This window comes from Cyprinus carpio, chromosome A8 (genome assembly GCF_018340385.1).
Source record: "Cyprinus carpio isolate SPL01 chromosome A8, ASM1834038v1, whole genome shotgun sequence".
Taxonomy (NCBI): domain Eukaryota; kingdom Metazoa; phylum Chordata; class Actinopteri; order Cypriniformes; family Cyprinidae; genus Cyprinus; species Cyprinus carpio.
The window spans coordinates 10,509,879-10,534,038 of record NC_056579.1 but is presented as its reverse complement, the minus strand read 5'-3'; the positions used below and the strand labels follow the sequence as shown (position 1 = coordinate 10,534,038).

Genomic DNA, 24,160 nt, shown 5'->3' with positions numbered 1-24,160 from the left:
CCTACTTGTCAAGCATAGGTTATGACAACCATTCAAAAAATTTCCTCCCACAAAAAATTACCCAAAAAAACTACTCTGTAATATGAGTATGACAACAATGGAAACTTTTTCATAAGCAGTGATGCAAAATCTTAAAAAATGAAAAATGCACTAGTGTAATTAAAAAGAAGAAGAAAGAAAGAAATTACTTGTGAAATTAATTGTCAAAATGGAAGCATCAACATTAAAAAAAAACTTTACAGGAAAGAAGTGTTTCGGGAATGCATAACATGACCTCAAAGCCCTTCTTTTAGCTGTTACAGGATCAGTCTGGTTTCCTCTGCCACTCAAAGTATTCATTTAAGGTACATTTATAATACATTTATAATGTTTTAATCGATTGACAGTCCTAAGTTAAAATGACTAAAATTAAATGTAGGCTTACACTGGTAACTCATCAGTGGACTTTCTCATCAATATAGGCTATATTTTTTTAAACTTTTCTCATTCTTACTAATTCAAGTTCTTATATGAATGAACCTCTGAAGGGAACCGATTGTCTTCAGAATAGTTTCGATAGCATTTTCACTTTACCTGATAAAGTATCATTTATGAGCTGAGCGCTGCTTTGTTTACAGCCGTTACAAGGGAAACCAGTATATTTCTGACGTTCCAAAACGCCACCTTACTGGCAGAAAATGAATGTGCATTTTCAATGATCCAGTGTGCAGATTTTAATGAACACACACCCAGAGCAGTCAGCAGCCATTTATGCTGCGGCACCCGGGGAGCAGTTGGGGGTTCGGTGCCTTATTCGGGCACATCAGTCGTGGTATTGCCGGCCCGAGACTCGAAGCCACAACCTTAGGGTTAGGAGTCAAACTCTCTAACCAATATACCAATACTCACCCTAAATTAAATATTTATATATAAAAAATCTAGTTAAAAAAAAAAAAAAAAAAAATATCCATTTAAAAAAAAAAAAAAAAAAAAAAAAAAATTCAGCCATGTGATCATATGTATTTTACTCTTTGGATAGCCCAAGTAAACACTTTTCTGACATTTCTGAAATGTATGGAAAAAGGGGGAATGATAATGTAAGTAAAATGTGTTTTTATTGAATATATTATTTATTTTTTAAATATATGAACTACTTATTATATCTTATTATTATATCTCTGATTTTGTGTCAAAAATTGTAAGCAGCAAAATGCCCAGGCTCAGTAAGTCTGCCCTGAGTTGCATAGTTAGTTCATACTATTGACATATAGCCTACATATACGTCTGTTCTGGGATCCACCAATGATCCATCTCCTTTTTTTCTCCCACCGCCACGCCCCTAAAGTCCGCCAGGGTGCTTGTCCTCACCTGCCTATGATTCCTCGGTTACCGGCTAAATTTGTCAACAGAAGTCACTCCCATGCCTCTTGGGACGATCAGGCTATTTGAATCCACTAGGAAGGAATTCATAAGCAGAAGACACGCGCTGTTTATTCAGACTGTTTTAGAGCTCATACAGGTCGCTGGTTTAGAAGTACAAACCTTCTGGATTGATTATGCATACTGTTAAAACCCTACGGGCTTCCAGAGCAGGTATTTTACTCATTAAGAACGCTGGAAAATGGGAGAGAATTGCGGGAAATTTGGACAGAAGACACTCACCTGCTCGGCTGCTGCACACGAGCGCATCTCCAGGCCAGCATCCGCGCCATCAGCACGTGATCACAGACACGGACGCCGCGACGTACAGGTAAATCCTCACAGAGGCGTTACCTGCTGCGTCTGTTGCCATATAGATAATATAAAGGCACTTTAAAAATTGGTTTTAGAGGGGTTAATATCTTTATCAAATACATTGTATTGGGTTAAACGTTGTTTTCTGTATTGCTTTGTGTTATGAACAGTAAGAAGACGGTTTCTAAATCTCAGTACCTGTTGTTCTACACTATAACTCAACTAAAAGACAAAAACTCATTATGACACTTCCCGCCTGCGAGATTCACTAATAAACAAATTTATTAAGACATAAAGCAATTGTGTGTGATTTGGTCGACATGTACTGTAGTGACTATTTGTCAAAAGGAAAGGGAATAAAATACATGCTATAAATATCATGTACCCACATGCTTTCCATTTATTAAATTATGAGTTTATATTACAGAGAGGAATACATAAAATTATGTCATCTATATTTCCAGACTGCACCTTCTGTGTGTGTGTGTGTGTGTGTGTGTGTGTATGCATGCATGCTTCAGTACACATGCCACCCAGAAATATACACCCAATAAAGTGTTAAGAAGTGTATTGCTATAATTTATGTGCATGGGGTTGTTTTGTCTATATATAATGGTCATCTCCACCATAGCTGCAATTTAACAGCTGAAATACACAAAACACATACCAAAAAAAACACATACCTACAAAATAATAAATTAAACACCTCTTCACTGTACTATTATAAATTTATGCCACAATCATTGCACATTACCATAAGAACTTCATATTTCTAACCTTTGATTAAAGACATCCGTATGTCACAATTATTGTAAATATATAGGGCACAGGCAATAATTCTTCATTTTTTTATTTAACTATACCTTACAACTGTGTATCACAGCTCTATTACGTTTAGTTTCCGTTTATGATAAAGTAAACATAAAATAAAAAATGTACTATATTTACCGATTTAATATATGCTCCTAGTCTTATTGCGAACAATTCATCACTGTTATTAAAAACCTTGTCTTATCCTGTTTAATAATATCCTGTTTCACTTGCAAGTACACTACCATTCAAAAGTTTAGGGTCAGCAAGATTTTTCTTTTTTATGTATTTGAAAGAAGTCTCTTATGTTATTAAATATTTTTTCAATTTAAAACAAGTTTTCTATTTTAATATATTTTAGAATGTAATTTATTTATGTGAAGGCAAAGTTGAATTTTCAGCAATTGTGACTCCAGTTTACAATGTCACGTGTCTCAGAAATCATTCTAATATGCTGATTGGGTGCTCAAGATACATTTTTGATTATTGTCGATGTTGAAAACAGTTGTGCCGCTTAGTATTTCTGTGGAAACTGTGAAGTTTATCAAGAATTTATTTGAAATAAAAATCTTTTGTAACATTTTAAATGTCTTTACTGTTACTTTTGATCAATTTAATGATTCTTTGGTGAATAAAAATATTATTAAAATAGTATTTCTATTAAAAAAAAAAAAAAACGTACTGACCCCAAACTTTTGAACGGTAATGTAAATCAACTTAAAGAAGTAAAATAGGTTGCAAATGCTGTTTCATGTTGATGTTAAAGTTCTCCACATCATTTACACGTATAACGTAACTTCCTGAACTAGTAGTTCATCCCTAAATTTGTGCTAAAATTTTCAACAATTCATCATGTAATTGTTCCAATGTTAAATAAATGTATTTCTAAGGCACTCAAAAGCACAGGCTTGCTGACCTCTGACCCCCGTTTGAAAGACTGCATGCAGCAGATCCACCAAGCCATCCAAGAGTCTGTTGGAACAGCAATGATGGACCAGGAGCTGTTCAGAAAGTAAGTGTAAAACTGACGCAGCAATTCAAAGCTAGAGAGTGTATGTGTTTGTGTGAGATTTTTGTGATATAACGTGGCATCACTTATTGTTTATGACCGCTGTTATGATATATACACACACTCATGCCCCTTAAAGGTAAATGATAATTCAATGTTCTTGGAAGACTGGAAATACAAGCAGTCAGTTCATCATGCACACATACACACATATCATCACTTACAAATTCTTGACCTGACTTTCTGTTCTCCATCAGAGGTAAATACAACAAGCCACCTGTTGTGTTGTATGTTTGTGTACATGCGTTCTGCTGGAGAATGTGTGGCTGGAGCTAAGCAATGTTAGGCAGATGTGTTTGTTAATCGTGTGAGGCACCGCTTAAATTGCTTTTAAACCAGCTCAGTCTGTGTTAATAAACATGGATCAAATATCATTTTCAGCCATGTAAAACTCTCTTAGCACATTACAGATCACAGGTGGCTGTTAAGTCACAGTTGTGTCACATGGGCATATGTGTGTTTCTGTTTCTAGATGTGTTGGCAGTAACATAGTCCTCCTGACTCAAGCTATCCAAAGGAAGTTCATCATTCCAGAATTTGAATCCTTCACCTCCCTCATAAACCATCTGTATTATAACACACAGGCTCAGAAAGGAGGGAAAGTAAGACATTGATTTTCCTTATCACTGTTTCTGAATCACAATTATAAACTCATTTGTCAACATCTCTATGTTTATGTGTGTGTTTGCGCAGGTAGCAAACTACATCCCACAGTTAGCTAAGTTCAGTCCGGACCTGTGGGGAGTTTCTCTGTGCACAGTGGATGGTCAAAGGTAAAATACACTTTCTTTAGACTGTCTTTACATTATGAGAGAAGGTCCAGAATTAACTTTTTGGTCCACCTGTACATACATGTACAATTGTGGTTGAAATTAAAAAAAAAAATACCATAAAAACATTACCGTTGAAAATGTTGGGGTCAGTAAGGGTTTTTTTTTATGTAAATAATATTATTCATCAAGAATACATTAAATTGATCAAAGGTGACAGTGAAATATATATAATATATAATGTAATATTCAATGATACAAAAATGTCTGTTTCTGTTTTTTTACTTTGTATTCATCAAAAAACATAATTATGAGAATATGAAAATTCCACAAAAATATTAAGCAGCACAACCATGTTGGTAATAATAATCATTTTTACTTTAGCACCAAATTAGCATATTATAAAAAAACCCAAATTATCATGTGACACTGAAGACTGGAGGAATGGCTTTTTAAAATCTCAGCTTTGCCATCACAGTAATAAATAACATTTTAGAATATATTAAAATAAAATAAAATATATAAAATATAATAAATATAATATAATATAATATATATAATATATATATATATATATATATATATATATATATATTTATATATATATATATATATTTTAAATAAATATTATTAATATTTAATTATTATAGTTATTTTAATGATGTCTTTCAGTCTCAACAACAAAATAATTATTTTTAAAGAGTGTAGGTCATTGGTTGTAGTGTATGTAGTGTCTCTGACAGTCTTTAAATCATGGAAATCACTTACATCAAATTTATCATATTATATAAATTATTTAGTTCAAATTAATGTTTTATTAACCCACCAAACCCAAATTTCACTCGCATGTAATGCTTTCTGATTTTTCTGGACCCTGAATGATAATTTAGCTTTTCTTTTGCTTTTCCCTCTCACTCATTGTATGTTAAATTTGTTCTCTTCCTCTTTACATAGGCATGCTATAGGAGACACCAATTTGCCATTCTGTCTGCAGTCATGTGTGATGCCTCTGGAGTATGCGCTGGCTGTGCACGAGGCTGGCACTGAACTTGTGCACAAATATGTGGGGAAAGAACCAAGTGGCCTCAAATTCAACAAACTCTATTTAGATGAAGAAGGTGAGAATCCATCACAATCTGTTTTATTTCTATTGTAGATGGTGGCTATAATAGAAATAATAATATTCAGACACTTAAAATGACACATATATATGTCAGTGTACATATGTTTTATAATCTTTCTCTTATTTGCCCTGGATGAAACTGCAGAGGTTCAAACCAATGGCATGACTCAAAATTAGCAACATCACAGGCTCATAGCATTCTATTGCAACATGAAGTCCGGGTATAAGAGGAAGCTGTAAAACATTTGTCAGTTGTCAGATGTCCTTTCAGTATGAATCTTATCAACGGATTTCCTCACCTCTGAGGAACAACCCAACAATACTATGAAATATATAGGATCCAAAATAAACACCGAGAACCTGTTTAAACTTTTTTTGTTTCCCAGATAAACCCCATAATCCCATGGTAAATGCAGGAGCCATTGTAATCAGCTCTCTACTAAAGGTAATTTTTATTTAGGTTTAAGATTTATTTTATTTAACTGAATTTATTTATTTATTTATTTATTTATTTGTCAGGGTCACAAGCCTTGAATAGTTTAAATACAGCAGCATTGCTGTGTTGCATGTTATTGATATCAGAAATGACTGCTATGACAGACTTTTAATTGGACAAAATTATATTTCTGTCATTTTGACCTGGTTTTAAATAGCTGACAAAAATTACATAAAAAGAAAAGCTAGTGGTCAATAGTCCTTTTAGAAATGACAAAATAAGAGCAGCTAGTGGTCAAGAGGTGTGTCTTAACAGCCAGTCAGAAGATGTGCTGAGAAATATGCCTTTCAGCGTGTTTAAAAAGACTGCAAAGGAAGATTAAAAGTTTCAGTGGTTTAAATTAACTGATATAAAAACAATACCTAACTACATGTATAATTACGGGACTCCCCACTTTTATTTCAAATTCAAAAGTCTTTTCTAGTTTGACCTATGTCCTGAAATATGTTACACAACATCACTGAGCACAGACACACAGAAGTACTTTTTAAGATGAAGACATCTCACAGCTGTGATCCCATTGCACTGACCTTTGCGCATGGAACTCACTTTTGGACCTTGTCCATACCTTAACATCACACCTTAGGACATATGAAACTCAATATGTGGGGAACTTTGTCCCCAGTACCATTTAGGGACTAGCGGTTCATGTCGAATCTTTATATCCGTCCTTCATGTTTCTGTCATTTAACTTCATGTTTACTGCAACTGTGCAATGAAAAACATGACTGATCATGATCATGTCCACATTTGCAAAATCCTTTCTTTGACAATAAGATTTATTCTCATTTAAGATGCTATTTAGTGTTTCACATGCATAATACATATTCTGCAAACTCGTAACCTTTTATAGATTTCTATGGATTTTTATAGGATTAGAAAGTTATTTCATATCATACCACCCTTTTCTGTGCTGTCCATTAATGCACACGTTTGTGCACACTGCCACCATGTGTCTAAATACTGCACTGTATAACTGTTTGCAGAGGGATCTCAAGATCAGTTCCAAAGTAAAAAGTGTCACTGGAATCACTGTTAGCTATTTTTTGCTTGCCAACAGAACTAATTTTATTTATGTGAAGTTTGACTAAATGTGAAAAATTACAGTGGACGTTGTGAATGTTGAATGTGTTTAACATCTGACTCTTTCCTTCTGGATCTGTTTGACTGTATGTAGAGCTGTTCAGTTTGTTGTCTTAAAAAGGATTAGCATTAGCCGTGGGTTAGCCCTCAGAAATTTCTATTGGAGTTTTGAAATATTTGATTTATATGAGTAAAGCCACCAATGACACGCTACATATACCACAAGGATGTAACTTGTCAGCAACTTACATTATAACTGTGTGTAATTTATATTGTTAAACAATATTTGAAAGTCCATTTAAGTCATTTTAAACAAAAACCGTAATTTACTCATAAACCAGTGAATTATCCTTTTTAAGTTGAATAAGCCTTCCAGGTTAGTTTTATTGGCTTGACTTCCCTTGTGAAAAAGTGAGTTTAAATTGAATGTGTGAAACTGCACTTACAGATGAATTTGAAGTGCACTTACACTTAATATTAATGAAATAAAAGGCCACCTAAGTGTGTTTAAAGAGAGATTTAAATGCACTAAATTGCAACTTTATCAAATTTCATTAGAAATTACATTCACATATATTTTAATTTACCATTAAACGTTTTATCAGCAATTAAGTGTCTGAAAACATTTCATTCTGTTCATTTTTAATACTATGGTAAAGTGTACTTCTGTTTCACAATGGAATTTGTGATTTTTCCGTCGTCTTCTCTCACTTTCCCCTTTTATGTCTCTATTACAGCCTGGTTCCAACAAGGCAGAGAAGTTTGACTTTGTGAGTACATTGCAACATCTCCACACATGTGAACTATCTCAGGTGTTTGCCTTTATCTCGCTTGTTATAAATATTGATTTCTGTTTGTTGGTCAGATGATGGATTATCTGAAGAAAATGGCTGGCAGAGAATATGTTGCGTTCAGTAATGCCACGTGAGTTTTAAATATAAAAAAAACTCATTATTTATATTAAATTACACTCTTTAAGAGGTGAACCTGCAATTTGTTATCTAATATGTTCTGTTATTTAAATATTTAAAGTTTCCAGTCAGAGAAAGAGACCGGTGACAGGAACTATGCAATTGGCTATTATCTCAAAGAGAAAAAAGTGAGTGTCTTTTTTCATAAGCATATTGACAAGATTTTTATTGCAATCTCACCTGCTACTCTGCATTTTTTCCTGTAGTGTTTTCCCAGTGGAGCTGACATGATGGCAGCCCTTGACTTCTACTTTCAGGTAAACCAGCTGTCATTCTGACACATAATTGCCTTTAATAACGGTACTTGCTATTATCGCTCATACTAAATCACTAAAATGTTTCTTTATGTCTTTATTTCATTTCCAGCTGTGTTCTATTGAGGTGACATGTGAGTCTGGAAGCGTCATGGCAGCCACATTAGCTAATGGAGGCATCTGTCCAATCACAGGCGAGCAGGTGCTCAGTGCCGAGGCCGTCCGCAACACTCTCAGTCTCATGCACTCCTGTGGCATGTACGACTTCTCCGGCCAGTTTGCCTTTCACGTGAGTCACACACACACAGCCGACTGATTGCTTGCTCAATTCCCCAGTGTGATAAAGTACACAGACACAGAGGACTTTACAGCTAGATGAAACTATTTCAGTCATTTGCTTTAAACCTCAGATAATTACTTAAATAAAATCACTGTGATTGTTTGTGTTTCCCTTCCTCAGGTGGGGTTGCCTGCTAAATCTGGAGTGTCTGGTGCCGTGCTGCTCGTGGTTCCTAATATCATGGGGGTTATGTGCTGGTCTCCAGCTCTTGACCGTGTTGGGAATAGCATCCGAGGCATCCACTTCTGCCAGGTACTTTTGCATGATCTTTGCTTTTGTCTCTCTTTCTATTTCTTTATTTTTCTCCCCGAGACCATTAACTGAATTTGTTTCTCCTTTAGGAGCTAGTCTCCCTCTTTAACTTCCACAACTATGACAATCTGAGACACTTTGCGAAGAAGTTAGACCCTCGCAGACAGACAGGCCATGAGAGGGTGAGACCACAAACCAAATTTCAGTCACACAATGCTAACAAAGTAAAGCTAAAAGATAAGAGCTAGCTCAGAGTTGTGATCAATCATTATATTTATATTACAGAACAAGTCTGTGGTGGACCTGATGTTACATAAAGATATTAATGATAATCTCCAAAAAAGAAAATAAAAAATTAATTTCTTTCAAATAAAAAAAAAAAAAAAAAAAAAACTTTTCACGAGAAGATATTAATTTGTTTCACAGAATCGCTCTCTCTGCAGTCAATATGGAATTGACTGACTATGACACCCGTACTGCCCTACATGTGGCCTCAGCAGAAGGTAATAAGGCCATTTAGATTAGTTTTTACACTACTGTTTAAATGTTTAGGGTCATAAACTCTGTTTGTATTTCTATATAAATTAGGGTCAAAAATATGTTTCACATTATTCCACTTTTGGGTGAAAGTTAACAAGTCATTCAGTCATTTATTAATAGGTCTCTAAAACTATTACATCACACTTGGATGCAGTCAAGTTTTTAACAAAAAACACCAAAAAAAACAAAACATATGCAAAGGACAGGTACGGCAGAACTCCCCACTCCTGCACTGTTTCTGGTCTGTTTTTGTCTCCTTTATTAAAATGCATCTGTTTTTCAGATGGGGGAACACACCTCTCGATGACGCTATGCAGTTTGGGCACAACGCCGTGGTCAAGGTACTACAAGAGTACCAGAGCATTTACACACACACACTAATGCCAGAGGAGCTCAGAGCAGACACGTGTTCCGATTCCACCATGGACACAGAGGAACTGAAGAGCATGGAGGTTCTGGAGAGTTTAGTATGAGCGAGAACTACCATGAACATCCCAAACTTGGGATGCATGTGGGTGTGAGATTTATGACAAAGCCTGTGTAAGGACATGCTGAGCAGGTGTTACAGAGATAGTGCTTCAAACCAAAGCTCTGCTGTATGTAGACCTCAGCTAGCTTCTGTTGATGGTTTAAGATGGTCATTACTGTAGTCTCTTAGACCTCCATCAGTCTACTGTGGGATTATGAATCTACCAGGTTCTTCCAGATCATTTCTGGTACAGCTCCTCAAGGATAGTTTGGTTTGTGATTGGACCAATTTAGAAATGCAGAAGCTCTGTTCCCTTCACGTTTATCACTGCAGAAGTATTTTTACATAAAAGCACTTAACTTAGCCAGTAACCTTCGTAACTAGATGCCAGATTCACAAAACTTTCTTCAGATTATAATTCTTCTTAACTGCTTTTTTTCTTCTTAGTTACTGACTATATTCTGTATTCCCAAAAAACTTAAGAACAATCTTAAGACAATCTTAAGCATTCTTAAGCAAAATGTAAGTATTCAAATTCTTGAGAAGAATGTTGTTTAAATTCTTAAATCCCTAAAGGTGAGATGTTTAATTTTTGGGGTTGTTTTAAATAAGCATTTCTAAAATGTAGCTTTTTACATTTTAAAATATATTAAAATGCAAAACAGTTACTACTGAAACATTTTACTTTTATTAAAAAATGATTGTGAATGGCTTACTATCTAAAATGTTAATAGATGGATAAATGCATATTAAGATATACCATAATAAAAAAATATGCCATTGAAATTGTTGTATTATATAAGGCAACCACGAGCAAACTACAGTAGTATACAATTATAAAATAAAAAAGCCTAACATTTTAAGAAATGTTGCTCTTAAAGATGTTTTTAAGAAAATGTTTGAGAACTCAAATTAAAAAATTGGCAAAAAAAAATCTAAACCTGTTGGAATATGTCTTAATGGATGGACATCTACCTTAAAAACTTTCTTGACTTCTTTCATGGGAAGATTTTTGTGACTCTGCCTAGTATACGAAGTACAATGCTAATGTAAAATTAATAGGCTATCTTTTAAGAAAAGCATGCATGCACATTAAAAAGTAGTTTGTTTATTAAGTAACCATACTGGAAATGTCATTATGTCATATTACCTTAAGGAGGTTAGCAAACCAATACTCTTCATAATGTGAACTTTGGCCCAGTTGTCCAAATGACAAAGCTTTCCGTGTCATTTAGGTTATTAATAATCTTCAGCTAAACATTATGAGTGAGTATTTGTATATTTGCACTATTTTTAAGATGTTTGAATTTCTTAAGATTGTTAATAGACTTTTTTGTATGGTATTACATAATTTTTAAAGACATTATTTTAATGTAGGGCACGAAAGCTTTAACTGAACCCACTTGGGAAGTATCTGGTGTGTATTTTGCCAAAACTGAATGTATTTAAAACTTGGTACGTGGACTCACTTTATTGTTGGATACAAAATTGAACGTTTTGAAGAAAAAAAAAAGTTCAGATAGTTAAAGGAGTGTATGAGTATGGACAATATGACATGAAATGAGACAAGAAAAAAAATGGATGTATAAACTGTAAATAAAGAAAATTGAAAAACTTCTCTGAACACTGTACTTGGGCACTGATGCAAAATGAGATGACTTTTCAGCCTATCAAGTATTTATATGTGCATATATGAATTCATTAGTTCATCTGCATATCACAAATAGTACACTGTGAGGACGTTTTCACCAGCTGAACAGACAAATATTGCTCAAATCTGGTTTAATGGCAGTAAAAAACAGCAATGTTCCCACTGACTTCCACAGACTTTTCATAAGGCCCCTACATCACCTTCTCTATCCATTAAGAGGCATGTAGCATCCATGTGTGAATGAACAAGAGTCACTAAAGCCCTGGTGGGATCTCCAATCCAGAGTGTGTAAGCAACTCCCCATCCCAGAGTGCAAACGCAGGACAGATGGGCGAGCGGAACTGTGTTTTTATCGTGTACACCACTTCAGCTTTCTGGATGTCCACCAGACTGAGCCGTCCAGCCTCAAACTCCAGCAAGAACCCGACCCGATCAGGTTTCCCCACCAACGGCACCGGGACCTGCTTGCCAGTGGTCATAGCAAACCATTTCCTCTGGACAAACGAGAACACCCAGGAACTGGAATTGGTGCCCACGCATTCGTCACGTGATGTCACCGCCTCGGCCACACCCACCCGGAATTCATGGGACTTTTTCACCGTGACCTCCCAGTAGTGCCGTCCAGAGTCAATGTGGGTGTCAGCGAGAACCACAGCCCAGTCCCGGAATCGGAGAGGGGTGTCCTGCACAAGAGTGGGGTCCACACCAAGCATTCGATAGATCACACCCGTGTCCTTCTTAAAAAGGTCCAGGCTGCTGTGAGCTGTCTGCTCATCAAGCTTAAACTGCAAATCTGTCATAAATAAATAAATGAATCAATAAGGATGGTTGGGGACTTCAGCTGCTCAGACTGGGAGATCAGTTTTATGGTTATGTTGTTATGTAGTACCCAAGTATTACACCTCTATGCTACAGTAGTACTTTTTTGTTTTTTTTTTGTAAAAGTTATTTTTTTAAAAATGACAGAAATATTCTGAAATCTTATAATTGCATGAAGGAGGTACCATATTAATTAATAATCCCTGCCACAATCAGTAATAGCAAGCTGTATGTGATATTTTGCTGGAATCATGAAGAACTGTAATTTGGGAAGGGATAAAAGAACAACACTGACGTGAGAGAACATAATGTCCTATTGCATGCTGTCTTAAACAGAATTGATATCTCTTGTGTTCTGCATTTCACATTACTGAGCTTCCGTGCAACATCAGGCGATGATAATTAATAAAAAAAGTAGATGTTGGACGTGAAATTATAGCTTGAAATATAATTTCAATTCCTCTGACCTCCCGGTTTGACTGGAGTCAACATTAAGGTGCGTGGAAAGCATGCGTTTACTCACTGTTTCCTGCACTGGCACTAATATACCATCTCCGAGCTGTGAGAGTTTTTCCACGGCCGTGACCGAGTACGGACCCTAAAGATCTGCCTGTCAAACGGCAAAAAATTGACATGCCTAAGGACATCGACATGTTGTCCCACTTCTAGTGGGTTTTGCTTCAGTTTCTGTCGCATGGTTGCGCTGTCCAAATGCTTGCGCGCTGCTGCCCCCTATTGTAAAAAACACAGCGCTACGCACATGACAGTTGTGTATATGAAAAAAAATTACCAAATTTAATGATGTATTATCAAGAGTTTGGCAGTCAGACATACAAAATGCAGTCAAAATCATCCGTGTAATTTGAACTCTTTATTTAATATGATAAAAGTATAGGGACGGATTAACAACAAGGTGATTCAGTGGAAAATGTGTTGTGTGTTGAATGTCTAAACACAATAAATAAATTTAAAAATATTATAAAAACATACCTGAAATGAATCAGCTATTGATAACTGTTGTTCTGTTTGGCTCTAAAAAACAATCCATCTAATTCAATGTGATGATGATGATGATAAATACTATTTACTACCAAATAGCAATAATAAAATAACAAAGATTAAAATAAACACACTGAAAACAAATACACACTATCTGTATGCTTATCCTTTACCCATTTCTTGTTTCTGTTAATGCATTTTTAAAAAGTTTAAATATAAGAAACTAGCGAACGCTATACCAAAACTTCTCATTGGAGTGTCTCAAAGGGTTTCAAAGTCTCCCAGAGACTTACAGTCACCACTTCATACAACAATTCATACAAAAGAGAGAATGTGAACTGTCATATGTTCATTCAGATGCCTATGAGGATGAACTTATGACTATAAAAGAAGTTTGACAACTGTAATGAACAAAATCCGATTGTGAATCGCAGCATGATATGTACTTTAGTGAATAAGCATGAGTGTTAGTCATTATTCCACTTAAACCAGCACAAATGCACCAAACCAAACTTGATTTGTGCAATTTGACTTTAGAGCTTCTGAAACGAGCAAATAGAATATTTACCTTTGACCAATTCATTAACTATGTCAATTACTCATCGAAACAATTACAAATTAAAAAAATAAGATGTATTAGTCTTATCAAAATCTTGATCAATTCATTAACAATGGCTATAAGTAAATATTCACACTTGAGGATTGCTGTTTTTTTTTTTTTTTAAAAGTCTTAATGCTTCCTTTTTTGTATTTTAGGTACTTTAGAAAACTTCATAATATCCTGGTACTTATAGATTTTTAATCATGCCACAGCGGAGTGGATCAATATTACCTGTACATCACTTTTTCCTGGATTTGAGGACTCTGGTCCACAGTCACGTTCATCCAGAGATCACAGTGATGCCATAAACGACCATGATTCCTCTACAGGAAAACCATATAAAATATACAATCACAGTTATTGCTGTTCTCTCCCAATCTCTCCTTGTCTATGTCTAGGTATCAGTGTTCAAAGAATAAGGCGATACAGGACCCAAAGGCCAAAGGTCAACCAGTGGCTTGTCCAGCTGAGCTGTGTCCATTTCTCAATGGTGTGGCTGGCCATACTGTCCTGTGAACAAAAGAAAATCATTTATGTCATGTAACAAATCATTAAAAATAACTTGCACATAACATTTCAGGAGAAGTGAGTTGTACCTCATCAGAATCCGTGTCATCTGTGCTGGAGCCAAAAATTGAGCCCAGGTATGTTAAATGTAGTACTGCTAACATGCTAAAGGTCCCATTAATTAAATATACCCACAATTCCTAGAGAGAAAAAAAGCGGTAATTTGTTTTTTTTTTTTTTCATTTTTCATTTTTGAAGAACTTGTAACTTTCAAATATTAAAATAAAATGGTAAAAAAATGGCAAAATAAAATATATTTTAGTACAGGCTTAATAATCTATTTATTTAGCCTTTTTTAATTTTTTTTTTAAGATATTCACAAGCACAAGTGGTTCTATAGCCATAATGATACATACAACACCTTTTTATGTCTGTGTTTGCAGTCAGATGGGCATCTCTTGGAGAGGACACATGCAATTAAAATGACTGACAATCTTTTCCTAAGCACTAAAACACAGATATAGGCACAGTCCATTAAACACACAACCGAGATCCAAGCTGAAAGGCAATCAATACTTTGAAAAGATGTGTTTGTCAGCTGAACCGCTAAACATAATGCTTTTGGACTGATTAAAACATATGAAAGAAGTATTAGATATTGTGATAACTGAAAACACAGTGAATTCAGAAATAATACGTGTTTAAGCCTAAACAAATACACCTGAACAGATACTCACCGTGTTCAATATATGTTATGAAGCCTAGTGTAAATAATACTGCCCCAATGTGGAAGCTTAGACCCTGTGGACACATACATACAATATTGAACTTACACCTGAGAAAGAATGCAATCAATTCAAATGAATTAAGCCAAAATGCACTCACATGTAGCAGGGCACTCGCTGTGTATGTCAAGATAATGGCTGTGAAGCTGCCATATATGAGAGCCTTCCTAAACACATCTAAAAAAAAAACAAGGAGAAATGTGTCTTACTCATTTACTTGGAGGTAAAAGAAAAGACATAAAAGACACAAAAGTCTTTTGGGAGGTTAAATATATATTTAATTTATTTCAAAGTGTATTAAAACCAATAAGCAAGTATGTGCATTTGAAAAGTGTATTAAAACCAATACAAAAGCATACTTAAGTAAAGTACAAAGAAGTCAAATAATAAAAATAAATAAAGAAATGCATACATAATTAGTTAATTAATTAAAAAACACGTACAGGTGTTGAGCCAGCGGGACATGGGCAGGTTCCAGGAAGTGACCACTTCAACCATAGACCTGGGAAACTCTACATTTAGCGGCTTTGCTATTGTCAAGTCCCTGAAAAAACAGAAATTGCTTTAAAAAGACGCTGACGCTGACAGTATGTGAATCTGTATAATTTATACATACCACTTAAGATTGTCCTTCTCCTCTGTGAAACCAGCACCTGCCAGTGTGGTGGTCATCTCACCAAGGTAACTCACAAAGTAATTACTGAAATGGAAGGACAAGGTGTTCTCATACGCCTGTAGCCACCTGATGAGGAGAATCACAAAGCTGAAGGTTATCACAGATCAGAGACAGAGCCGCAGAGACATTAAACTGTTTAAAGACTTGTGCATTGCCTACCTTTTAATAGAGCCCCTGCATTGAAACACAAAATGAAAGGCATTATTAAACTCAATCCAAAATGTATTTTATAAATGGACAGAAGCAGATCAAAATAAAAAGGTCAATTTATACAGAATTCTTGAACCTAGCAGAATTCATTGTTTTAATTCTTTTTACAAGTACATTTAGCAGATGTTTGATTTACTTAGCCACAGATAACAACACAACAATTAACATTATAATATTAAAAATATAACTTAATTTGAAAAACATAGAAGATATATAATTAGTAGACATTTCTATTCTTCGAAGAATTCTGAAAAAATCTATCATTATTTCCACAAAACTATAAGCAGCACAACTGTTTTCAACATTGATAACAATCACAAATGTTTATTGAATACCAAATCAGCATATCGGAATGATTTCTGAAAGATTTTGTGACACTGAAAATACTGTAAATATAATATAGATGTATGTTTTATGCTTGTATGAATTTGTATGAGTCTTTATTTCACATGATTGAATATAAATAGGACAATACCTCATCTTTCGCTTCTTGCTGAGGAAAGAATATGAAAATGGATCAGTCAAAAATGAAAAACTAAGTCACAGATAGCAACACAATTAACATTAACACATTTTTTATTAGAAGAAGAATCAATCAATACTTTACACATCATGGCTCACTGAAAAACGACATCATTTTACTCAACTCAAGCTTATACTCACTTGCGAAGCAGCTTGTCTCCAAAGACCGGGATGAAATAGGGAAAGAGATAGGGTGCAATACAATTGGAAATTACCAGACACAGCTGGCTCTTCACACAGCTGAAGACTGACTTCAAAAACCAGGAGACACTCTGTGAAAAAAGATCGTGTAGATAATGTAATATAGATACATCATACAGATACACATATAGTGCTGGCTGAAGCCCCTGATGCTCTTTAACCCCTTTAATTCTAATTTGTATTAGAACGAAAGTCGGCCAACTCACAAGTTTTCGACTCTCTACCGCATCCATGTAGCTATTGAAACTGATCCAAGGCCCAAAGATGACCGTCCCCACAAAGTAAATGTAGCCCATAAACTCCACTGGAGAGGGGAATTTCTCCACTATGCCTTTGTCCAAATCAAAGGCAAGAGAAACTGCCTTCATGGCCACTACCATCTGGGAACCTACATGACCACAAGTATTTCATTTAAAATTTAATCACAGTAAGAAACATCTATACAGTCCAGGTCTAATGGTCACTGATGTCCGGTAATAAAACAGCATCAAAGACTGACCTCTCATTTTATGCCAGGTTGTTGTATCCATCATATGCAATTCTCTGAAATAGAAAGAACAGAATCTTAACACTGTATCTCTGACTCACCAGGTTCTACATCCTTTAAAAAAAACATAACAAAAATATAATATTAAAAATATAACTTAATTTGAAAAAATAAGAGATGTATAGTTAGTAAAGACATGTATAATGTTACAAAAGAATTTAAATTATATTCTATCAAACTTTCTATGCTTCAAAGAATACTGGGGAAAAATTCTAATATTAAAATTTCAATATTGATAACAATAACAAATGTTTCTTGAATACCACCCTGCCACTGAATATATATACTGTACTGTGGAGATCAAAATTAGAGGACAACCTACAATCAGGGGCGTCGATAGGAATTCTGGGCGCTGTGCACTGAATTTGCTACGGGGGCCCCTCAATATATATATATATAATATATATATATTATATATATTACTGTGTGTGTGTGTGTGTGTGGTGTGGGTGTATATATATACTATATATATATTTACTGTTGGCAAAATGCAAAAATGAAGATACAGATGAGCGTGACAGGAAGCATCACAATACCCAACAACAAACCACATAAGGATGTAGATGAACATGAAGATTATACCCCAGAAGGAGGTAGATGAGGATAGTGATGGACAGGAAGGGTCCACGGCTACTCGAGTGGCGACACAGGAAGAGGATGAGGTAGCAAAGGAGGCTGAGAAGCACCACCCAAACCATGTGCAGCTCGAAGAACAGGTAAAGAGTATAAAAACCACCTGCCACTGTACTCAGGTGTTTCAGGAAAGAGGGCAGACCTGAGAGATGAAATACAGCTTAAACATAATTTGTAACTTAAGATAATTTAATTACCTTTTTTTTTTTTTATTGTACTTTGGTAGTAGTATTAGTAGTTCCCACAAATATGACAATTCTATCAGTTTTCTCACAGTCATGTTTTTTCCATACAACACAAAAGAAGTTATTTATAGCAGAATGTCCAAAGTGTTTTATCACATAATGAAAGTGAATGGTGATCGCAGCTGTCAAGCAAGATCTTCCTCACACAAAGCTACTGTATCATATGGCTTCAAAAGACTTTGTACATTGTACATGACCGACTTGCGGCTTTTATAGTATTTTGTCCTTTTTGGGGCTTAAAAACATCTGGACACTATTCTCTTTCATGAGTGTAACAGAGGAAAGAAAGTGTTTAGAATGACATGAGAGAGAGTAAATCATTCAGATTTTAGGAGAATCATTCCTTTATTGGATTAAAATATTACAATACATGTTATGTGATGTATAAACCCTCTTACCCAATCTCCACAACAGCCTACACACCAGGCAGATGAGTAACAGCTGCCATACTTGTTCCAGACCGTGCTGGACAGTCGGAAGCAAACAACCGGATCCCAGTTCCTGGAAGAACTGCTGTTTGCTTAGAGCTCCCATTGCTTTGACTGTTAGACACTGAGAAAAAAATAACATAAATTAGTTGTAGCTTAAATAAGCAAATCAATAATGTCAGGGTATTTGGTCTGAACAATGACAGATGCTGTTGTCAAGCCTTAAAGGTAAAGATAAGCTCAAGGCTGAAATGAGGTCAGAACATAGTGTTTGTAAAATTAATCTCTGGGTTAATACTGAATGCCATGACACATATATGTGAATGTGATGATTGCAACAGCTTTTAGAAATAGATAATGCTTTTAGAATTCCATAATAGAAATCTATACTCATCAGGAAGGAAAAGAAAATCATCCTTGTTGGTACTATTGTTGGTGAATATATTTATTATGATACCTAAACGCTGTGCTGTGTAGACATGCAATGTCCAAATAATCTTACCTCTGCGAGATGTTAAATACCCTCACACCGCAATGCAGACAGCATGCACGGCTGAACGGCCCAAATGTAAGTTATTTGTAATATCAACGGCAGGTGCTGTATCCTCTAAATGGGAATTATAATAGCTGAAATGTTTAATTTGTTACAGACACACACAGATAAATACGACTATGAGCCCCTAACGCCATCAACTCAGACAACGATGAACCGCAGCAGAATACGTCTGTGGGTCTGTAAAATGTCAAGTTTTGTACACATTCTCTTAGTTATATTTTAATTATAATAAAGCTATATAATTTTCGACAAGGTAAATTGGAGAAATGGAGAATTATGTCGCGCTTCCAGGTCAATCGGTCCAGATGATGCTGGCTATGCGCGTGATGGATGATTCCCACTGACGCTGTCTGCCGTTCATGAATTTACAGCATCCCAAAGGGACATTCGATGACCAATCATCTTCCTGCGCCTTTGTGTCTGAACCAATCATATCAATGGATCAGAACAAAAAGGCGGAGCTTGTGGTCTCACGCTTTGATAGCCTGGGTGCATGTTGAAATGGATTCAAAATATGAAAATGTAATAAATACTCGAAATATAAAGAAGATTATTTGTATAAATTAATATAATTAAATGTACATATAAAAGTTTTAATTTATTTCTGGCGAAATCTCTTAATTTTGTGTTGTTTTGTGAGTTTCAATTTAATTAACACATAATGACAAATTCAGTTGAATCATTAAATGCACAACTTATCAGCCTTTATGTGTTTTGTATATAAATAGCCTGTTTATATAGATCGGACTTTTATTTTGAAAAAGGTGATAGTTGGTGAGGCGGAAGTAATGAATCAAATATTAAAATGGTTTAAATTTTTGCTGTGAATGTTGTCTGCTTGTTAAAAGTAGCTATTAAAAATTATTCTTGTTTTAAATCGCTTTTTTACGGTTTTTTTTTACGTTCTTTTGTAAATTGAAACTAAGAGAGCACCGGTTTGTTATTATTGTTGGCCGTGTCAGCGACAGGATCTGTCAGACATACTGCGTTCACTGTTGAGCTTTAAGAAGAATAAGCAGTTCATAACTTCTTAAATTACAAGTTGTATGATGGCAGGTTTGCTCTCTACGCAATATAATTCAACACTGAGCAAGTTAAAAAAGTTAAGGAATAACCCTGCCCTGTCAGTTCTAACGAGCACCCAACGTAAATACAGCAGTAAGGATGGAGCTGGCATTGAGTATTTACACAAAAGTGTCGTCCCGACCATGCACTACCAGAAGAGCTTACCAAGGTAAGAGAATTACATAGAATCACACATATGACATATAAACCACGACATATAATTCATTTTGCTGTGCTTTGATAGTGAATCTTTAATGTTGAGTCTGATTTTAACTGGAAGTAGCATTATTATTTTTTAATTTTAATTATTTTTTATTCTATTAAAGTTTTAGGTCATATTAGAGAATGTAGGTGAAAGGTAGGTGAAAGTGCAAAGTCTACGCTTTGGCTGCAAAGGAGATCAATAGTAGATCATGGTGTTACATGTAAATATGCCCTCTTGTTTCAACTTTAGCTCCCTCAGTACTGGTCCGTGGTAAATTGTAGAGGTAGAGTTGCATTCAAAGATATAAAATAAAATAAAATGTACTCTAATCGTCTTGGCCTTGTGATGGTGAGGCTGTATATACTAAAACCTAAAAAAAGTAGCCTATGTCAGAAATACAGAAATTTTGTATAATATAATTACAATAATTATATTTTTGTATAATAATATGGTGAAAGCAAAACAGCCATTACTCCAGTCTGCAGTGTCACATGATGCTTTAGAAATCACCTTAATATGCTGACGAGGGGCTTAGGAATCATTAGTTTTATCATCAATTTAAAAATTTTATTAAAATTTAAAATTTTAGGATTATTTGATAAATAGAATGTTCAGAAGAACAGCATTTATTTGAAATATAAATATTTTGTATCGTTATAATGTCTTTACTGTTACTTTTGATGAATTTATTGCATCTTTGCTGAATAATTTCTTTCAAAAAATAAAAAATAAAAATCTTATTGACCCAAACTTTGAATGACAGTGTGCATACACAAAACATTGTTAATATAACCATTTAAATAAGAGCAGTAAATAATTTTACCAATTAAAATGTCTCACAATAAAATTCATAACAATTATATGGAACACATTATAACATTTCAAATAATTGTGTACATTACAAATCATTATATAATATTTGTATACTTTTAATGTAATAACTTTTAATGGATATGTTTCCCAAAATATATAAGTTTAACATGTTCTTTACAGATTACCAGTCCCAAAACTGGAAGATACAATACGGAGGTATCTGGCAGCTCAAAGACCCCTGCTGAACGATGAACAGTACAGGTAAGCCAAAAGTATCGATTTCATTTTTTACATTTCATATTCAGATGAACTTTTAATGTTTTAGCATTTTTTCTGCTGACTTCTGCTTCCCTGAAATCCATCAGTAATACAGAAAAAGTAGCACAGGATTTCCAGAGTGGTGTAGGTAAACAGTTACACGAAGAACTTGTGGCCTTAGACAAGAAGAACAAGCACACCAGCTATATATCAGGTGGGAGATGTAGTAACAAATAATGACAATTGAGTACTGTTTTAATTGTAACATCGTTCATGAATTTCTCCCATTTGCCTTGCAGCTCCATGGTTTGACATGTACTTGTCTGCTCGGGAGTCTGTTGTGCTCAACTTTAACCCCTTCATGTCCTTTAACCCTGACCCCAAACCCGAGTACAATGACCAGCTTGTGCGAGCCACCAACATGGTGTGCTCAGCCATCCGGTTCATGAAGACCCTTAGTGCAGGTCTACTCGAGCCAGAGGTGTTTCACCTTAACCCTGCCAAGAGTGACACAGACAGTTTCAAGAAGTTGATCCGATGGGTGCCCCCCTCCATCTCATGGTTTGGAGCGTACATGGTGAACGCCTATCCTCTGGATATGTCCCATCACCCCCTCCAACTCAACACCAAAACCAAACCAAAGTACAAGTGCGACGAGCTCCTTACAGGCGATAAGGGCCGCCACCTGCTCATAATAAGGCGAGGCAACCTGTATGTATTTGATATGGTGGATAGGGATGGCAACCTGGTAAAGCCTGCTGAGGTTCAAGCTCACCTGAAATACATCCTAACAGACCCCACAAAAACTCCTTCGTTCCCCTTGGGCATTCTAACCAGTGAGAATAGAGACACCTGGGCAGGGTTACGACAGAAACTACTGGATGCTGGAAATGGTGAAGCTCTGCATTTAGTAGACACTGCTTTGTTTTGCCTCTGCCTGGATGAGGAGGTGATGAGAGACCATATTCACATTTCCCACAACATGCTTCATGGAGACGGCTGCAACCGCTGGTACGACAAGTCCTTCAGTATCATATTAGCTAAAGACGGACAGGCAGCCATCAATTTTGAGCACTCTTGGGGTGACGGCGTGGCCGTTCTCCGCTTCCAGAATGAGGTCTTCAAGGACACCACGGAGAAGCCTTTGGTCGGGCCTGGATCCCAGCCCGCAGCGGTGGACTCTTCCTCTGCAGTACGCCGGATAGAGTTTAAACTCAATGAAGAGTTAAAAGCTGGAATCCGAAAAGCAAAGAGAACTTCCAGACCGCCGTGTCAAAGCTCACCATAGATGCCATGGAGTTCAAGAAAGGTGGAAAGGAGCAACTTAAGAAGAAGAAGCTCAGCCCAGATGCCATCACACAGCTGGCTTTCCAGATGGGCTTCCTACGGCAATACGGCCAGACGGTCGCCACATACGAGTCGTGTAGCACTGCAGCCTTTAAACATGGGCGCACAGAAACCATCCGTCCCGCTACCATCCACACAAAGCGCTGTGCCAAGGCATTCGTCGAGCAGCCTGGACAGCACACTGTGGAGCAGTTACAGGGGCTCTTGACTGAATGCTCCAAATACCATGGGCAGCTCACTAAAGAGGCAGCAATGGGTTAGTGCAGCACTGACAACCTGTCAGTTGCATTTATGAGCTGTCTTGTGATTCTAGGAGGAAAAAACTGATAGTTTGCCTAAATATGAAAATTGTCATAATTTACTCATTCACATGTTGTTTCAAACCGATATGACTGACTTACTTTCTTCTGTGGATCACAAAAGAAGAGATTTTTTTTAAAACTGTTTCAACTGTTTTTTTCCATATAATGAGAGTTAATGTGGTCCAAAACAGCACTAGACCCCACTGAAGTCATACAGGTTTGGAATGACGTGGGGGTGAATAAATTATGACAGAATTTACATCCTTATACATTTTGGGGGGAAGGTGGGCATCAAAATAGATCTTTTAGTTCACTCTCAACGTGTATATTTCTTCATTGTCATCTTTTTTGATCTAGGTCAAGGCTTTGATCGCCATCTCTTTGCCATGCGCTACCTGGCTAATTCAAAAGGAATGGCCCTGCACAGTCTCTACCAGGATCCAGCATATACTGCCATAAACCACAACATTCTCTCCACCAGTACTCTTACCAGCCCCGCAGTCAGTCTGGGCGGATTTGCTCCAGTGGTGCCTGATGGTTTCGGAGTGGGATATGGTGTCCATGATGAATGGATCGGTTGCAACGTGTCCAGCTACCCAGCCAGAAATGTTCATGAGTTCCTTAAGTGTGTTCACAAGTCCTTGGAAGACATTTTTACAGTACTTGATGGAAAACCCATTAATTGAAAGTGCACTTAATGTGTTGAAGTTCATTGAAGCACTTTGTAAGTGGAGTAGTCTGAATTTAGAGCATTTATGTTTTACTTTTATTAGATAAGGACTCAATGTAACTGTTAATGACATGATTATCTTTTAAGGCTGATGGTAGAACTAATAAGACTTCCATTTATTGAACATACAACTAAGACATCTTATCAATAACAAAAATCAGAAATTATAA

The 24,160-nt window shown here is 35.9% G+C and overlaps 4 protein-coding genes across 4 annotated transcripts; 2 read left to right on the top strand and 2 right to left on the bottom strand.

The window, feature by feature from the left end:
• Window positions 1-1,352: 1,352 nt before the first annotated feature.
• Window positions 1,353-11,506, top strand: gls2a (glutaminase 2a (liver, mitochondrial)). The gene is given in 18 exon segments (XM_042762134.1): window positions 1,353-1,729; window positions 1,884-1,971; window positions 3,414-3,535; window positions 4,065-4,194; window positions 4,286-4,365; window positions 5,317-5,480; window positions 5,872-5,930; window positions 7,802-7,834; window positions 7,930-7,988; window positions 8,097-8,163; window positions 8,242-8,292; window positions 8,402-8,578; window positions 8,750-8,881; window positions 8,971-9,063; window positions 9,167-9,200; window positions 9,283-9,387; window positions 9,564-9,627; window positions 9,705-11,506. Coding segments are annotated over 18 exon segments (1,842 nt in total). The 5' UTR covers window positions 1,353-1,535; the 3' UTR covers window positions 9,895-11,506.
• spryd4 (SPRY domain containing 4) lies at window positions 11,342-13,092 on the bottom strand. Its single transcript, XM_019118186.2, has 2 exons — window positions 12,884-13,092; window positions 11,342-12,334 (listed from the first exon to the last, which is right to left on the bottom strand). Exons 1-2 carry the CDS (start codon window positions 13,011-13,013, stop codon window positions 11,796-11,798), a joined length of 669 nt encoding a protein of 222 aa, XP_018973731.2. The 5' UTR covers window positions 13,014-13,092; the 3' UTR covers window positions 11,342-11,795.
• Window positions 12,889-19,359, bottom strand: porcn (porcupine O-acyltransferase). Its single transcript, XM_042762133.1, has 16 exons — window positions 19,217-19,359; window positions 18,685-18,838; window positions 17,991-18,183; window positions 17,361-17,404; window positions 17,068-17,249; window positions 16,802-16,932; window positions 16,614-16,631; window positions 16,088-16,102; window positions 15,869-15,994; window positions 15,696-15,796; window positions 15,353-15,429; window positions 15,205-15,268; window positions 14,889-14,974; window positions 14,557-14,667; window positions 14,192-14,470; window positions 12,889-12,970 (listed from the first exon to the last, which is right to left on the bottom strand). The coding sequence occupies exons 2-15, from the start codon at window positions 18,818-18,820 to the stop codon at window positions 14,369-14,371; spliced, it is 1,386 nt and encodes a 461-aa protein (XP_042618067.1). The 5' UTR covers window positions 18,821-18,838; window positions 19,217-19,359; the 3' UTR covers window positions 12,889-12,970; window positions 14,192-14,368.
• Window positions 19,360-20,036: 677 nt separating this feature from the next.
• On the top strand, window positions 20,037-24,099 carry cpt2 (carnitine palmitoyltransferase 2). The gene is given in 6 exon segments (XM_042762132.1): window positions 20,037-20,504; window positions 21,534-21,614; window positions 21,719-21,825; window positions 21,911-22,849; window positions 22,852-23,214; window positions 23,618-24,099. Coding segments are annotated over 6 exon segments (2,007 nt in total). The 5' UTR covers window positions 20,037-20,316; the 3' UTR covers window positions 23,947-24,099.
• The last annotated feature ends 61 nt before the right edge of the window (window positions 24,100-24,160 follow it).

Bases quoted from the DNA above. Each gene is read 5' to 3' on its own strand.
- spryd4 (XM_019118186.2), bottom strand. From the start codon at position 13,013: ATGTCGATGTCCTTAGGCATGTCAATTTTTTGCCGTTTGACAGGCAGA. The intron at 12,335-12,883 runs GTGAGTAAACGC...TATTTATGACAG, and splicing joins TAGTGCCAGTGCAGGAAACA to ATTTGCAGTTTAAGCTTGAT.
- porcn (XM_042762133.1), bottom strand. From the start codon at position 18,820: ATGGGAGCTCTAAGCAAACAGCAGTTCTTCCAGGAACTGGGATCCGGT. The intron at 16,933-17,067 runs GTGAGTTGGCCG...CTTTTTTCACAG, and splicing joins CGGTAGAGAGTCGAAAACTT to AGTGTCTCCTGGTTTTTGAA. The intron at 14,668-14,888 runs GTGTTGTATGTA...TTTTCTCTCTAG, and splicing joins GCAAACACAGACATAAAAAG to GAATTGTGGGTATATTTAAT.